The sequence below is a fragment of the Falco naumanni genome, chromosome 3 (assembly GCF_017639655.2).
Source record: "Falco naumanni isolate bFalNau1 chromosome 3, bFalNau1.pat, whole genome shotgun sequence".
Lineage (NCBI taxonomy): Eukaryota > Metazoa > Chordata > Aves > Falconiformes > Falconidae > Falco > Falco naumanni.
In genome coordinates this window covers 28,748,385-28,765,793 of record NC_054056.1, presented here as the reverse complement: position 1 = coordinate 28,765,793, position 17,409 = coordinate 28,748,385, and the positions used below count along the sequence as shown (strand labels likewise).

The 17,409-nt window shown below is 40.4% G+C and overlaps 1 protein-coding gene across 3 annotated transcripts in view; it reads left to right on the top strand.

Annotated features, from left to right (window-relative positions):
* Positions 1–260: 260 nt before the first annotated feature.
* CDYL (chromodomain Y like) overlaps positions 261–17,409 on the top strand; it is a 110,480-nt gene continuing 93,331 nt past the window's right edge. For all 3 annotated transcript variants that reach the window (XM_040586319.1, XM_040586318.1, XM_040586317.1), the window contains exon 1: positions 261–424. Coding sequence is in view for 2 of the 3 variants with exons in the window: in XM_040586318.1 (XP_040442252.1) it covers positions 401–424 (24 nt within the window). In the remaining variant the exon portion in view is untranslated. The remainder of the gene's footprint in view (positions 425–17,409) is intronic.

The following is a 17,409-nucleotide window of genomic DNA, read 5'->3' as shown; positions in this document are numbered from 1 at the left end:
GCTGCCGAGCGCGCAGCCCCGCCGCCGCCGCCACCAGCAGGAGCAGGAGCAGGAGCAGCGGCAGCGGCAGCAGCAGCAGCGGCGGCGGCAGCAGCAGCAGCACCTCACTGGCATTTAGCGAGCGGAGCGGCTAGTTGCGCTGGAGAGAGACGCGCAGGGAGGAGGAGGAGGAGGAAGAAGAAGAGGAGGAGGAGGAGGAGAAGAAGGGGAAGAGGAGGAGGAGGGAGAGGGAGGAGGAGAAGGAGAAGAAGAAGAAGAAGAAGACGAAGAAGAAGAAGAAGAAGAAGAAGAAGACGAAGAAGACGAGGAGGGAGAAGAGAAGGAGGAGGCCACACGGACACCAACTGAAACAAAGTATTTCCAAACCAGCACCCAACTCCACCTTGTGAGGCTCCCCAGCATGGCTTCCGAGGAACTCTACGAGGTAAGAGCCCCCGAGCGCCGGCCCTGCCCCGGGCCCCTCCGGCCACCCCACCCCACCCCACCCGCCTTTTTGTTGCTCTCGGGAAAGCCGGCGGGCTTGTCACCCACACTTGCTGCGGCTGCCCCTTCCCGCTGGGCCCAGCGCCTGCGTGTGTGCGCTCCCCCCGCCGCCCAGCCTGGCCCCCCGCCCCCCCTTCCCTCCCCAGTTTTGCTGGAGGAGGACGGAAATGTGACTGAAAGGAGGAGACGGCAAAGTGTTACCCGTGGCCTGCGCTTCCCCCCCCCCCCGTGCCCCCCCCCCCCCCCCCCCCGTTCACACAACACTTTGACTCCAGAAGGAGAAGGGGGGTGGGGGGCGGGGGGTGCTGGATGGGGTGAGCAGCGCTGACAGCCGCCACTTGCTCCGGCAGCGAGCACGCCGGAGTGCGAGCCCGGTGGTGTGCAAAAATGTGTGCAAAAATGTGTGCGACGCCGAGTTATTGCATGTGTCCGGGGGGGGGGGGGGGGGGGGCGCGGAGGGGCTTTCCTCCTGGATTTGTGTCTGTACCAAAGTCCTGCGCTCCCATCCCTGCGCCTTGGCAAGCTGCGGGGGTGCAAAATACTAAAATTGAAGCTCCTCGGCTCTTCGTGCTCTCCCGATACGGGTAAGGCTGCGAGGGAAGCCAGGAAGATTCAAAGTTAAGGCTGTGACACGCCATCCGTCACTGTCGCTCGGGAGGTGGTCGGGGGGTGCTGACGGGAGAGGGAGGTTCGGGGGGGCAGAAGGGGATGAGGTGACAGCCTAACTTTGAATTTCCTGTCTTACGTGTGGCAATTTCACATCCTTGCCCTGAATTGAAAAGCATTATGGTTCTCTTGGATTTAACTTCCTTGTTTTTATTTTTACAAGAAGTCATCCCTGGGAGTGAAAAGCCGTTGTTGTTTTGGAGCCATTCTTGTCTTTTTGGGTGAAGAAGTGGCCACCCAAAACCAAAAAAGGCTTTTATCTCATAGTTGATACACATCCAGGCAGTGTTTTGTTAAAAAAAAAAAAAAAAAAAAAAAAAAAAAAAAAAAAAAAAGTATTTATATCTAGAGTCTGGAAGGCTTAAGGTCAAAGGGAGACTTGACAGCCTTCAGGACACTTGACAGAAGATGTCTTACTGTACCGGTGGTGCACGTATTTCTCCCGTTAATGGAGTTACATCTGTGCTGCCATGGGTGATCAGCCCCACAGAAGCCAGTGAAAAGTGCCCTGGGTGGGCTTATATTTTAAGCAAGTTGACTGCCGAGTGGAGGTGCTGAACTGATAGACTGAAGGCCTGTATTCCCCAAGACAGACAAATCATGGTTAATTGCCTTGGCAAGTTTCCCCATCCTCATCATGTGGCTTAAGCCAATCTTGAAGGGATCATCCCTGAAAGTAGGAGAGAAATTTAGTTTCTCTCCTCTGCCTGTGAAAGGATTGCCAAAAACTTGCTTTGACTTTGGAAAAAGTTCTGCAGGGCTTGTGTAGTTGGTCCCGTGGACTGTCCTGTGGCCAATACTTGCTCTTTGTGTGTCGCTGTATTTGATCAAAGATGGATATTGGTTTTGACAGGCATAAAAAATGACCAGAAAAATTCTGTTTGCTGGATGTTGGGCTGAGGTTAAGAGTGACCACTGCTCATTCCTCTTCTCTTAACTTGTCTTAAGTTGTGTGTGAAATGCTGACTTGTGCAGAAGGCTCAGTAGTCAGTTGAGCGTGGCTGTCCTCACTGGGCAGGCGGTGTGTGATGTCTGTCGGGTAAAAGCCTTTTCCACAAAATGCCTGAAGTGATAAACTACTTTTTTTTTATTGTAAAAATCAGACATATTCTTTAGTTGTGTAAGTGAAAGGTTTATTTGAGATGCTAAAATTGTTAATGCTTTTGGACTCTAATGTGGTCAAGCTGTCTATTTTGCCATTTTTTTCTAAATTGCTCTTCATTTTTTGACAAGTTTTGTCTTGTAATATTTATAGCCATGCCTGAAAAATCATAAAATAATAAATAATTTAAATATACCGAACACTGATTTGGGAAGTATGTAACTGCAAGTTGGCCTGAAATGTTGCGTGTTAGGTAATTTAAACTTCTATGAACTGTCCATGTTATTGATTGGGACTTTATTTCTGTTTCATGGGTATTCTTTCTGTAATTCATGCCATACACTATCCGTTGAATCTGGTGACTGAAATCCAGTGCCATTTTCTTACACCTTCATTTTTCCTTCTGAGTCTTGGTCTTGTGTCCTGATTGAAAAAAGTGTTATCATCTATTTGTGATTGTTAGACTAAGTATGAATGCTGACTACTGCTGATATGTGTCATGGTTCTCCCAAAGTACAAATGAGAAATCCTCTTATAAGCAATAAAAATGAAGGTAAGTTCTGTTGTTCCGTTTTTCTTTCCTTTTTTTTTAGGAAAAAAAATATGGATTCACTTGTTGTTTGTGGGGTGATTTTTATTTTTAGTCTGGATATCCTCTCTTGAGAGGGGGAGCTGAACTGTAGGCCAATTATTTGGAATTCAAAGATCAAGAACTTGAAATAACACTAACGTGCTGGAAGGATGACTTTGTTGGGTTGGCTGGATATCCTGTATGTCCTTTGTTCCCGGGCATTTTAGAGGTTGTGGTAATGGTTACCTGCTTTTTCTTGAGGGGGGAGAAGATCTGGAGAAAATATAAATTTTTGATTGAGAAATGTTGGAGACACTTTTTTTCTAGATGGAAAGTGAAACAAGTAGTAATGTTGCCAACCTTTCTGGGTGAGGCAAATAATGTAGGTTTTGCGTTTGTAAGTTTGATTTTTCAAGCAACAACATGTTAATTGAAGTGGGCAGACATGGAGAAACTCATGAACAAGACAGGAAAACATAAGAAGAGGTGCTGTCAAGAGTTTTTTCCCAAAAATGTGTTTCAGTAGCTGTTGACACCTTACAGCAGCTTTCTTCGTGGGTGCCTGCTACTGTCTGCATTACTGTGGCTTCTGGAATGTCCTTTGTACGGCTGCTTTGGCAAATAGTGGGGCTGCTGTCTTTTACACTGTGACGAGTTTGCTTTGCTTTACTGACGGATTTCCACCCATTGAAAGGTTGTTGCTTATTCCGGTCATCTTCACTACAGCAATTAGAAGTAGGATACCTGCCTCATTTAAAAGGTTGATTTGGAAGCAGACTGCTCTCTCTGCACTCAAATCACTTGACCTCCTCTGGCAGACCTTTGCAGTGTGTCTGGGATTGAAATCATCCTGAATTGTGGTTGGCATGACAAGTTTGCTTGATGACATGTGGACGTGATCTCATAAAAGTACTGCCCAGGACAGCTGTGTGCTAGCCAGCAGGTCAGAAGTACCAAATGGTAGTTGGTAGACAAATGCTGAAGCAGTGCTGAGTTTGGAAGAGTCTCTTTCTTAGAAAATGCAATAACTCCTTGTCTACTAAATGCAGTGGAGATGCATTGAAGTTCTCTGTCTGTTGGAGATTGTATTTGATCAAATGACCAAGTGTTTCCATCTTTTCTCTGAGAATTAGTGGTTCAGCTGGTGGTATACATGGCCCACTGGATCCACTTGTGTAACTGTAGTTAGGCTTGGGCTGTGATTGATACTCATATGAAAATATTTTTTTCTGGGTTTTACCAAGAAGTAAGCAGAACAGTTTGTGTGAAATTTGCAAGTGCACCTGTGCATCACTGTCTTTTCTTCGCTCTGTATTTCACCTTGACATTGCTTGTAAAACTAGTGGTTTAAGGTGACGTAATTGATTTCCATTAAAATATTACAGGAGAACATATTTAAAGTCCTATAGTCCAAAATTCTACATTTTGGTATGTTTTATGGAATGGAAAACATCTTTAAAAAAAAAAAAAAAATCAGGTGTCTTGCAAAATAGATATGTATTGTTTTCATCCCAATGTCTAGTATTCTCAAGGTGATACTTCACTTCCAGCGATGATTCAGTATTTTTGTTTTTATTTTTAGAACTAAAGCCTTTAACATTAAATTTACAGATACAGAGAAGTTACAGACTGAAATTAATTTCATGAGCAACCGGCTGAAGTTCTGTGGCCTTGCGTTAAGCTATATGTCAAGGTTGATCACCTTCTAAGTAAGACACAAAGGCATGTATTCCATGAAAATTTAAACTGTTTATACAGTAGTGGCCACAAGTCAAAGAAAGTGATCCTGTGGGCTGTTCTTCAGCTACCGTGCTAGTTTTTTAAATCATGGGTATAGAAAACTGGAGGAGAAACGCTGTCATTTAGTTGAAAATTTGATACCGCATGGGAATTACCCACTTAAAAGTGTGTCTCACAGCCCTAGTGACGTTGCAGTGATCAGATCTTCGTCGTGTTTTGTGTGTGTTTACTGGAAGGTTTAAACATTTGTTTTGCTTAAATGAAACCTATTATCTACAGTACACAGCTTGGAGTTTGTTGTAATTTCTTACGACTATAAGAAATGGGCAATAGACATTTCTTTCTCCTTCAAAATGCATTATTTTAATTCAGTGTGTCTTGAAGGAAGTCCAAGATATCTGGGGCTGTATCTTCCATGGCTTGTTTCTGATGTGTTGATTCCTGAGATCTTGGCTAAACATCACTGACACTTGTTCATAAAGTCATCGAGCTGTCATGCCTGAATCTTTCCGATTTTATTTTGACAAGTGGTGCAGATGTTATTCCTTGTTTCAGAAGAGGTAAAAGACGGAAACTTGCTTGACTAACCCTAGCCAACTAAGCAGGACTAGGAATTTACATCAGACCTGTTTGGTTTGCTTCCACCCCTTAGGATCTGTACATCTGACTTAAAATAGAGTTGAGGACCAGCTGTTCATTCCACTTTGGTGCCTTTCACTTCTTTAAACCAGAGCACGAATGCAAGAGTACTGCAGGAAAGGAGCCACCACATTTAGTGCAGGAAACTCAACTTTTTTTGTCAAACATGTCCCTTGCCATGGTGCTTTTCACCAGCGTGAGTTATTTCCCATCTCCTGGCCCGGAGCTCTAGACAGAGTTGAGGAGGTCTGGTGCCCCATCTTCTGCTGCCTCTTGATGCTGGAGCCCCGGGGGTTCCTGCGGCATTCCCTGCCCTCTGCGGTGCCGCTGGCCTGGCAAGGCTCGGGTGGCTGCTCCCAGCGCTCAAACACCCGCAGCCAAGGGAATGACATTCTGCCTGGGTCCTCTGTAGGATGGCAGATGGTTCACAGATAGGTGGTGTTTTAGCAGGTTTTAGGTACAAAACTCTTTCGTACATACAAGTATATGTCATAGGTATATTGAAAAAACAGAATTTTTGGGTTTTTTTTCTGTGTAACTTGCTTTGAAATGCCCATGTCCATCGTGGAAACAAAAAGGATGGGAGGGAGAGGAAGGAGGAGGGGAGGAGAGATGCCCCATCCACAAAGCATGCGAGGCTCTGGTAATTCTTACCTTCACAGTCTCTTTCACAGCGCACTGCCATTTAGTTTCTTGAGTTTTTCAGTCAAAGATGGGCTAATACCGTGCCAGTCATGTTTAGAATTGCGAAATAATTTCTTCCAGCTTACAGGACTGTACTATCGCAGAAGATTGCTTCCACTCTGCTCACGTTCAGTACCTCTTGAATGAGGAGAAATTATTGGACACAAAGGACTTACTGAGACATGCCACAGCCCCTTGTTCCTCAGGAGGTCGGCGCGGCTGGCACAGTGTTAGTGATACCGTGTCCCTCTGACTCCTCAGAAGGTGCAGCATCGTTTCTTCCTGACTGCTGCAGAGTGTCTGACCTCGGCCAAAGTGGTAGAAAAAACAAGTTACTAACAGTTATGGTTTCCATCTCTCTCTGATAAATACTCCACGCTTGCAAAGACTCTATTTGATACAAAACTTCGAGAACCAGAATGACTTCTTCAATATGTGACGGGTGGATGTGTCAATCTGTTGGCTATAACTGGTATGCAGGCCTACAATGCCACTCCTACTCTTGCGTAACAAATTTGGAATCTGGTGTTCCTGGGCAGTGTGTTGGGTTTGGGTGTCTGTTGGGAGCATGAGCTCCACAGACTGTACGTGCCGGGTGGAAAGGCATGCACAGGTCTCTCTCCCTGCTAACGTCTTCTGTGCCTTTGATGTTTTGGATGGCGGGGTGGCATTTATTTGTCAATAAATACAGGGTCGTTGGGTTCTTATCTTTGAGTAAAGTATTAATAATTTTAATATTAAATATACTGTCTGCTTTCTCTGACAGTGTGTTGTTAGTCCAGAAAATACCTTTAAAATTAAAGTTCTGTATTCTTCATTATCAAATGTATTCTCCAAAGCCAGAGTATCTCTCTAAGAAGAGCTTTTATTTTTCTAATTTTTGATGGGCTTTTAATATTTACCACACAAGAATTTTGTGTTCTTTGAAATAATTCCTTTGAACTTCTCTCCATATTACTTAGAGGGAAAGAAAATTGGCATGTTACCGGTTCAATACATTATAAAGGCAAGAATATTTACTGTTTTCATAAACATCCTCAGAAGATTTACATGTGTCCCTTAATGGTGACCTGCTGTAGATCTTTTTCAAGGAATCTATGAATATTTATGAATACACAGAATGGATATGGATGAAAACTACTTTTTAACCGTAGATTTGCATTTTTAAATAATTTTGAGGTGACTTTGCTAGCATAAAATGCAAAATAAGGCAACTACTAAGTATCTTTTAACTGTGTATTTGTTTTACTGAATAAGGAAACAAAGTAACTACTGTAACTACTAGTTTTGTTGTGACTCTTCAGTGAGGCTTCGCCTTTTATAATTGCATTGCATAAAATAAATTAGTGCAGCTCTGATCAAATCTTCCTTCTTGGCTGTGGTATGTCTGATGGTTGGTTTGTTTCTTTTTTTTTGTGTGGGAAAAGATAAGGTATGTGTTCTAAGTGGCCTAACCACATTTGTTTTTGTGCCTCTCCAGCTCTTCTGTCCCCACAGTTTCTGAAAGTTCCATAGCTTTTAAGGAAATTAGGTCTTAATGTTCAGGCTTTGCTGATTGTCACAGTAGCATCTGAAAAATCAAAACCCAGGGTGGGGGTGGGGGTTTGAGTATCCTGGATGAACAGGCTAGGAAGGAGATGTATTTTTTTTTTAAAGTGTCTGTGATTTTCATATTGCAAAGACATTTAAATACCTCTCTAAACATCTTCACTTACTGTAAAACACTGGTTTATGGAAATTTGTTTGGGTTAGAGAATAATAATTTGGCTTTAGTTTGAAGATGCCACAGTTTAAAGCAAGTTATGGGAAGTATGTTTTAATATATTTATCACTGAAAAATGTTAGATGGATGTTTTGCAAATATAATGTAGGAGAACCATAGAGGTATATTCTTCAGAGTATTGAAATGACTGTATCTTAACTGCAGTGTACTTCCCTGACACTGTGATGTGTTGCATGTTGTATTCAGTGGATATTCAGAAGTCTGTAGTTTTTGGAGGTCCTCCCATAAAGCACAGTTCTTCAATGAAACTTTGCTTCTATGTTGATAACATTTTTGTTACCAGTTACTGGTAGACATATGATACAGATTCATGAAATGTAGAACAATTCAATGTAACTTTGGGAAAGTTAGCTGGATTATAGTTTGGCTAGTTGCTAAATCGGGCTGGTTTGTTGTGTTTTGATTTCAGCACCTGATTTTCCCCGGTTAAATGTATAAAATACAGCTCGTGCTAGCACAGCGTGACTCTTCCATCATATTTTAGTGGCTGGGTCACTTAGAAGGTTAAAACTAACAGACCTGGGATTGTGTCTCTAAGAAATAATGAGAATGGAAGACTATACCTACTGACACAAAAGATGCATCCAGTTCAGCATCCTGATTCCTATTGTGGGTCCATAGTGTCTTACTGTAGAGGCAAAAAATGAGAAACGTGGGGCAGCGATAATCACTGGGAGCTTTTGTGGCTGGTTTTGGTGGGACCAGATTTCAGCCTTGGTTATAAATCGTCAGCAGCGTGACCTGAGCTCCCCAGATCTTCAGAGGCCACCTTCATTCCCTGGGCACGTCTGCTGGCAGATGGTGGCTGCAGGCTTGGGTGAAGGCGGGCACATCGGTGGGAAGAGCGATGCTGTGCATGTTTCTGTTGATCCTGGCAGGGCGTGGTGTGAGCGGAGAGTGTGCTGCGATCGCCAGGTCACTCACTGGTGTTAGCACAATTGTTCGTCTGGCTAAGCTTGCGTCGTTTCTCTCCAGACAATGTTTCTAAACAGTCATTGGGGTCTTGTTCAAATGGTAGAGTTTAAGGTGTTTGTACAAGTCTTTTCGGAGTCCTAACCACTGAATGCATTGCTGTTACTGAACTCTGTATTAACTTGGATTTTAATTTTCAAGTAGAGGTCGTTAGGGTATGTGATCAGACAAAACAGAAACACCAACTCAGTGAAATCTAAAGTCATGAGCAGCGTATGCTCTAGATACCTGCAAAGTCTTCGGTGGAGACTTCACGTCCTTAAGGTCTGCATCCCAAAATAAGGTCTAACTAACTGCTTTGTGTGAGTAGACTCCTAGCCTAGAAAATTTACGGAGGAATATGGCCACAGAATAAAACTAATTGTAACAGTGCTTGTAATAATAATTCTAGGAATTAACCTGATGATTTGAAACTAATACTATTTTTGTGAGAGTAAGTGTAAACCATAGTAGATTGTACTGGAGTATAATCTTTCCAAAACTGGGAAGATTGACAGAACACTTTTCCTCAAAGAAGGAAAGTAGGCTTTTTGCCATACAGTAACTCTATGCTGTAACTCTTAGATGGCCCCTTATGTTTTCAAGGCTGGCACATTTTTTATTGCTTGTTTGGGTCACAGATAAAGACCAAACTTGATCTTTGATGATCAGTGCTTTCTAAGAAAAAAGAAACAGAAGTAAAAGCAATGTTGTTTACACCAGACTGAGAATTTTGAGCTTTTGTTCTTAGGGCACTTTTCTGTGCGATTAGATCATAAATATAGTTATTCTACACAGCTGTACCCAAAGCAACCCAACAGTCAGTTGAGCAAGCATTTCCAGTAAATGATTTCTAATGCTTCCTGAAAGTGATGCTGTAGAGCTTCTTCCCCTGGAAGACCGAGGCATTTGCAGGAACAGCTCGCCACCATACTTTGCAGCTGAAGGAATAACTAGATGTCCAAACGTTCCCAAGGGCAACAGAAGTTTTAAATTAGCGCAGTTATACAGAAGTCAATAAATTTTCACTTACGATATAGTGAGGTCAGAAGTTTCAAAGTTAAAATTTAAGCTGTCTGTGCACACCAGGTTGTTTATAGTGTATGTACGTGGCTAGAGAAGGTTAAAGCCCAGCTTACAAATTGTTTTTGCAATTGTTCTTTCCTTTGTCTGGTTTATATGTTCAGTGTTATGTACTTTGTGTTTCGATGTGATTGTACAGAAGGGGTCGTGTTGAGTGGGAGAGTAAAGACCACAATCTCGATTTCATTTCAATTTTGAAAAAAACATTTGTAAGAGAATGTAATACAGAAATCTAGGATGAGTTTATTATCAGACTTTCAAGAGGCATGACTTCCACAGGATTAATGTTGGGAAAAGCTGTGTTTTTACCCAGGTCATCGAGGATTGAAGATCAATTACAACAAATAACTTTTTCCCAGAGGCTGATGGCAAATAAGGTAGCATCCTGTTTCAAAAGGTCCATCGGTGTTCCAGATTCTATTTCACTCATATTGGAGGCACCTCTCTCGGATCAGGGCAGCTCCTTAATTGATTTGTTTTTCCTCTCTCCCACATTGTACTCATCAGGTCTCCTGAGATTGGTGCTTATTTATTTAAACTGCCCAAGAATAAAATATTAGGTTCTGAATGAGAAGGCAGAGATTACTGTATTTAAGGATGCTTCTTTGAAATGTAATATTGTAGGAGTGTTAAAACATGGAAGCTAGTTCATCAAGCAGTTGTTGACTTGACAGCTTATGTCCATGTCTACAGAAACCCAATGGATATGAAAGATTACCACTTCACAAATCTTTAAAACCACACAAAGATGGGATCTTGCTGATTTTTTTCATCAACAGTATGCATGTATCATAATTGTATGCAAACCGTGCCATGCTTCTGTACTTCCTTATCAGTAAGATTTAATAGCAAGGTTGTCTTTTATTGGAATTTTTTTTTTAAGAAAATGCTTATTGAGATAAATCATTACAACACCTTATCTTTAAAACCAATTCCTTACAAGGATCAGTTTCAATTTTAAATTCAGTTTTGCCCTGAAACTGGTACAATGCAGAAGAAGCCTGTTGAGTAAGATGGTATTTTGGTCGTTGTCTCTGCTGCCATTAGTGGCAAAACATGGATTTAGTGAGGAGATAGAATGTGCTCTAGGACATCGTATGGTTTCTGTCCCCATGAACTTTAAGTCTTTGTCCACCCACAGTGATAGATGAAACTTTACTGTTACTTATTTATACCTGTTCCTATGTTATTTTTCTCCATTTATCCAGATAAAATTGTTGTGCTCTAGTTCTTCATGACTTTGGATACTCATGAAAAGCAGTGAGTGATGGACAGATGTCAGGTTACACTTACACAGCGTGAGATTATTTTTTTTTCAGTGCAAGTGAAGGTCTCAGTTAATCATTCTTTACTGGTATAGGTCTGTAAAATGGCAAGTTCTTGTCTTTATTGCTGTGTGTTATTTGAATATATTGTTAAGTGAATTATTCAACGTTAAAGTCCTTACTCAAGTAATTACAGCCTAGTTTATTCTCAAGATTTTAATCCTCTGCACTTGAATATATATATCTGTAATATAAGATATTAACTGTAAAAAACCTGATTTCTTGCATGCACACAAAATAATTTACTGTATTATGACGTTCTTCTTGTCAAGTAAAAGATAACACCCTTCGGCTTTTTTGCTTGTTCATGATGGATGTTTTCATAAATAATGGCAATTAATAAGAGTTATTATTCTAACTTATATTATATATATGGTTCTATTCTTTTATTCTGTTCTATTAGTAAAATAATGCTTTATTTGGCTCTTTATTATTTTTCTTGTGTACACTTTATATTTATGAAGCTTGAACTAAGATGTGACTAGAAGTGATCAGTTTGAGGGGAAGGGATTTTAGATCTTACATGCTAAATGAAGTCTGAAAGTACACCGAGACATAGTAAATTATGAGAAGGGGCAGAAGAAAGTAGTGGTTGGGCTGTGGAACCACGTGATATTTTTATGTTCTGCTTTTCAGTAAATGGATGCTTCCTTTTCATTCGTTTGTCCCTTTTGCCAAGTGTTGAAGCTCTACCTTCCCAGTGTCTTCCCAATACCCATCTCTCTTGTTTTCAGTCAAGCCACCAGAAAGATCTTTTTTCATCTAACTTGTTCAGAAATGAACACTTTCAGTGTGGAATTAGTTGTCTGTTGATTGAAAAGTAAGGTTGATTTATAATTTTTGTGAGCAAGAAACTGGAACTTTGTTATATAGCACATCCTGCTAGAACTGTCTTTTGTAGAAAGATGGGTAGGCAGGGTTTGTTCGGGAAAAATGGAGGGCCTCATCATTAGGACACCTGAATGCTGTCTTGGAAAATGTAATTCTCTCTTCCCTCTGTCACAGTTAGTCTAGTACTGAGCATTCTAGTCAGGCTGAGTATTTCAGAAATGATTGCTAATAATTTTCTCATCTCCCTGGTAAAATTTGAATCCCTGAGCCAAAGCACAAGCAGAATAAAGCCTTTTTTCATTTTTCTTTTTTTCTTTTTTCTTTTTTTCTTTTTCTTTTTTTCTTTTCTTTTTTTCTCTTTTCTTTTTTCTTCTCTTTTCTTTTTTCTCTTTTCTCTTTTCTTTTTTCTCTTTTTTCTCTTTTCTTTTTTTCTCTTTTTTCTCTTTTCTTTTTTCTCTTTTCTCTTTTTTCTCTTTTCTTTTTTCTCTTTTTTCTCTTTTCTTTTTTCTCTTTTCTTTTTTCTCTTTTCTTTTTTCTCTTTTCTTTTTTTCATTGTTATGTTTTTTTTAATTTTTGGTTGGTTGGTTGGCTCCCCCCAAGTAAATATTGTCAAAACATCTTAGAATACGGTAGAGAAGGTTGATTGGGTCTTACAGAGAGAAGCTAAGCTACAAGTACAAGCCACAGACAAACCTGTCTCCCTTTGGGTTTGGTTTCGTTTGCTTTTTGGTGGGAGTGACTGCAGAGAGGTATTTAACTAGCATGCAGGGTATCTTCGATATCCTCTGTAATCAGTGATGAGTGTCATCCAGGAGGCCATTCAGACCATCTAAGTGAAATTCCTCTAGGAGATCATCAGACTTCATCCCCTTTCTCTACAGAGAGGTATGGAAAGGCTAGTCAGGTTAATTTAGTCAAGTTAGATATATTTAAATGTGACCTCCTAAGTACTGAGGGTTTTTTTCCTTTTCCTGCTGTCTTCTGAACACAATGCAGGATAACACCCAACTCCTCATTCATTACAGGCCTTCCCTTGGGACTGTAAACTGTGTTAGTAGGTGAATGTTGTTAAGGGATCGTGCTGTTGAGGTATAAAACGTTTAGGCACAGCACTGAGCTACTGTGGTCTAAGTTGAGGTTTGTTATCCAAGTGACCGTAACTGATCAAGTGATGTTTTTAAGCTGTAGTTGTTGTATTTTACTTCGTTTTACCTTCAATCTCAGAAAGTGTTTGGGTGGCAGTGCTTTATAATTGACTTCAGCACCGTCCTTCTTCCAACCACTGAGCTGTTCCTTCCTTTGAGCCCCACCACCAGCTTGGCCGCCTGTGAAGATTGGAAAAGCAATCTGGCATAATTAAAAACAACCAAACAAAAACACACAGCTGCAAAATTGTTTATTTGGTTGAATCGGTTCCTCAGTGTGGTGCAGCGCGTGGCTGTACCCATATTTGCCAGGATGACGAAGCAGGTGTGGAAGGTGAAGCAGGTGTGGAAGGTCGTCGGAGCTGTTGGGATGCCAAGGGATGCCCACAGGGGAGCGGCCTCAGTGAGCGAGCCCTGAACTGGGGGGAGAAATCTGTGTGTCCTGGTAGTGTTTGTGTCAGTTTTCCTCTTTCCTTTGAGTGGCGTGGTGTTTTGAAACATTAAAGATTAAGAAAAGAGATTATCTGTTCCTTGTCTGCTTTCAACTGGAAGTCCGAGGGCTCTGTTTCTCTACAGCTTAAGGGAACATTACGTGCCGCGAGCGTTGCTCGCTGCCACTGCCGCCTCCACCAAGCCACTCATTGTCCCCCTTCCATCGCACCCGCGCCGGTTTGTGTGGCCGCGCCAGGTGAGCGCTGCTTAAGGAAGCCTGCCTAGCTGAAGGCTGCCCGCTGCTTTTGTGGAGAGAGTTTTCTGGCAGTTTTCTGACTGACTCAGGTTGAAATTCCAGAGGTGCCACTGCAAGTAAAGGAGCCGGAGTATATGGCACAGTTGAAGTGAGACAGGAGAAAAAAACGGGGGAGATGGCTGCAGGAATGACTTGGCTCTATTTAAAAAAAACAAAACAAAACAAAAAACAACAAGAAAGCATCCGTCAAACTGCCTGTTTAATTTTCAGCTGGACCAACTGGTGGGACTGACTTACAGTGTGGCCACACAGCTTCTTGCCCTTGGCTGACGCTGGCTGGCAGAGCTGTGTCCCTCTGCACCTGGGGGTGATGCAGCACCGCGCAGGGATGGCGTGTGCAGCGGCACTCGAGTGATGGGGTCATCACTTCCAGAGCAGAAGGGGCTGTGCTGTGTGGTTTTAGTGCCTGGTTATGCTGCCATTTTAATGTGAAAATGGAAGACGACTGCTTACAAGTATTTGGGATTCAAGTTACTTCTCGGTACTGTGTAACTGCTACTTACTAACAATTCTCTGAATTTTGAGCGTAGCAGTTACAAAGCTTGCTGGAACTTTTCATTACTTCTAATGTGCTACAGGAGTAATGAAACCTCTGCAGGTCTTTTCCTTGTCCACCTTGATTATAGTATAATTACGCTCTGAAGCTGTTGCACAACCCCGGTCTGGAGATGGGGGTGACATACATATAGGCGTAGTTAAAAGCATCGTTTATTTCTAAGGATTCTGGTTATTCACTGGGTGGGCAGTGGGCAGGGAGTGGGATGGGGTAGGATGTCTCCTCATAGCTGAGCTCCCTTTAAGCTGCATTGCATTTAAAATGCTGATATTCATAAAGATTATTTTTAGCCCTTCCAATGGAATTAGAGTTAAAAGTGTAAGTGCTGTCAGTATCTTTTGGGTAGAAAAACTTACGCTTTAATTACTTTTGGTTTCAGTTTCATGGGCAGGAACAAATTATTTTCACTTTGAATGTGTTTTTGTGAAGGTGGGAAAACTGATAAGGAAAGTAAACTGCGTTGCTCTTTGACTCCTTCCAATATATAAATAAAAACTGCTTAGGAAAGAATAATACCTACTTATAGTAAAGACTACAAGGCTAGTGCTGTATAATGGAAGGATTTGGGAACATAGGAATAGTAATGGAGTTAAAATTTATAAAGCAGCCAAGTAGTTTAAGTGCCCCAGATCCAGTGTTCTTCATTCCCTATGTGTGTTGGCCCCTAATTTTGTTTATATTAAGCAAAAATATTCTGACAATTATTTAGGTGTAGCTAATAATTAAAATATGTATTATTTCTAAATGTTAAATATGATGATTAAAAACCTAGATTATGTATTCAGCATTTTGAACCCAATTTCCTTTTATTGAAAAGATTTAATATACTTATTACAAATGTAGTCTATATTTGTATGCAGTTTGAAAACATAAAATAGATTAAAATATTGGTTATTTCAGGGGTGTAGCACACAAAAATTAAGATTGCATGATTGTATGTTCAGGTGACTCATTGTTTTAACAGGTGCATATAGCAGTAAGCTATACTTTGCTTTTAAACCAGTACAATTTAATGGCATTGCCAGCCATTGGCATTGAGGCTTCATTTAGTTTAAAAAAAAATCCAAATTATTAAGTAAATAATTTCAAAGTACAAAACAAAACTACAGTCAGTTTAAAAAACACTGTTGGTCATCATCTGGAAACTCAGTCCAATACAATCAGTGTTATTTACTTGCCAACAAAGTATTTAAAACCAAAAACAATGAACACTTTAGACTACTTATGTGAAAATTACCAAGTCAAACAGATTTCCACTGTGCCGGTTTTTATTGAGTGCCACCCCGTATTAAGACCAGAAACAAATTATAAAATCAAGCCTCTATTGCCCCTTCCATTTTTCCTCTGTGGTTCAATTCTGACATTTTTTTTAACAGCTAGCCTGGTGTAGGCACTGGGGACTTTTTACACCCAGAAAGCAAGGTTTAAAACGTTGCATTCTATTTTTTTATTATTTGTAAGGTAAAAGCAACTAAACAGAGTGTATGCTTAAGGATAGAAAGTTGCGTCAGAATGTTCTGTATGGTCCTTTTATAGAGATAAAGGCACATTTTCCTGGGGTTTATGTGACAGAGAAATCTTTTTTTAGATGTCTAGATGCAAAGGAACTATGCATTGTTATTTCAGAGTGATTATATTAGGTGATCATTAATAAAATTTTCCTGGCATTTCGAATACGTGCAGGTCATTTATCGTACTTTTCTGAGAATAAGAAATTCTGTTCTGTTCAGTTTTCCTCTTTGACCAAAATGAAATTAAATACAAGATCACTTCCACGAAAACAATCAGCACTGATAATTATTGTTCCTTATTTGAACCTACTCTAATCAGTACAGGCCTTGCCAATAATAGATAATCACTTTTTCTAAATGTATGATTTCCTAAAAATAATCTAATACAGATTTTACTGGAAACACAAAGAAAACAATTTTGTCTCAAAGTTATATTACTTAAAAATAAAGGTTACCCAGGGGACTTGTAATTCTTGCAATGAAAAGTCGTTAGGGATAGGTATGACACTGCCATAGCATAGTGAGGCAGAGGTGAAGGTTCGAATGAATGAAGATTCAGAGAAAACGCCATAAGCAGTAGTGGCTGTGAGCTGTCACAACAAAAAGACCATTCGTAGTAGACTATATAGACACTAATAAAGTTTCTGTCAGTGGGGTTAAGAACAATATGAAAATGATTTTATTTATTGAGAGCAAAAAAACGCTAGTAACCACATGCGTCTACTAGATAGGGACAATAATAGTTGGGAAGTAATACTGCAAAAAGTGTTATTCTATGATTCTTTAAAAAATATGCTGTGAGTCAAAGTACTGTTGCTCTCTGGCCAAAATCTGCATGTTGTGTTCACAGTTTACAGTGACTTAAAAAAATATTTCTTTATTCTGGTAGGAGCAAATGAATTTTTTTTCTTTAGTCTACAAGAATCAGGTTTTAAAACAAACAAAAAAAACCAGCTAACTGAAGATATCTAAGGTATTGGGGGTTGCATTTTGTTTTGGTTTAATTATAATTGTCATAGAAGTGTACATGAGATAGAATGTGCCAGGATAGAACATAAATACTGGACAGGACAAGTTGGTAGTGATCACAGAAAGAACTTTGGAAAGGCTGAAATGAGACTTTCTTAGCAGAAAATGAGTCACTGCTTGATCAGCTGTTCGTGATAACTAGAACTTGTCTCTTTATTTCTTTATGCTGAGGTTGAAAGTTTTTGATTGATAAAGATAATCGTGTAGGTATAGTAATCTTTCATAAGGCACCTGATGCAGTACCGCATGGTATTCTGATTTTTTTAAACCTAGCTCTTTGCTAAGTCAATATGGCCCATATTAAATACATTTCACACTGGCTAATTGACAGATCATAAAGCAGTAATAGATGAAGGGCGATCATGTTGGGATTTTATAGATGTTTTTCACAGCCCATTGCTTTGAGGATTTAGATAATGATCTGGAGGAAAATAGGACATAATCTGTGGTAAAATGCATACGTGCAAAAAATTGATGGATTAATAAGTGCAAAGGATGGTCTGTACTTAGTTAACGGGGATCATTTCAACGTATGTTAATACAGCTAAATGTAGCTGTCTAG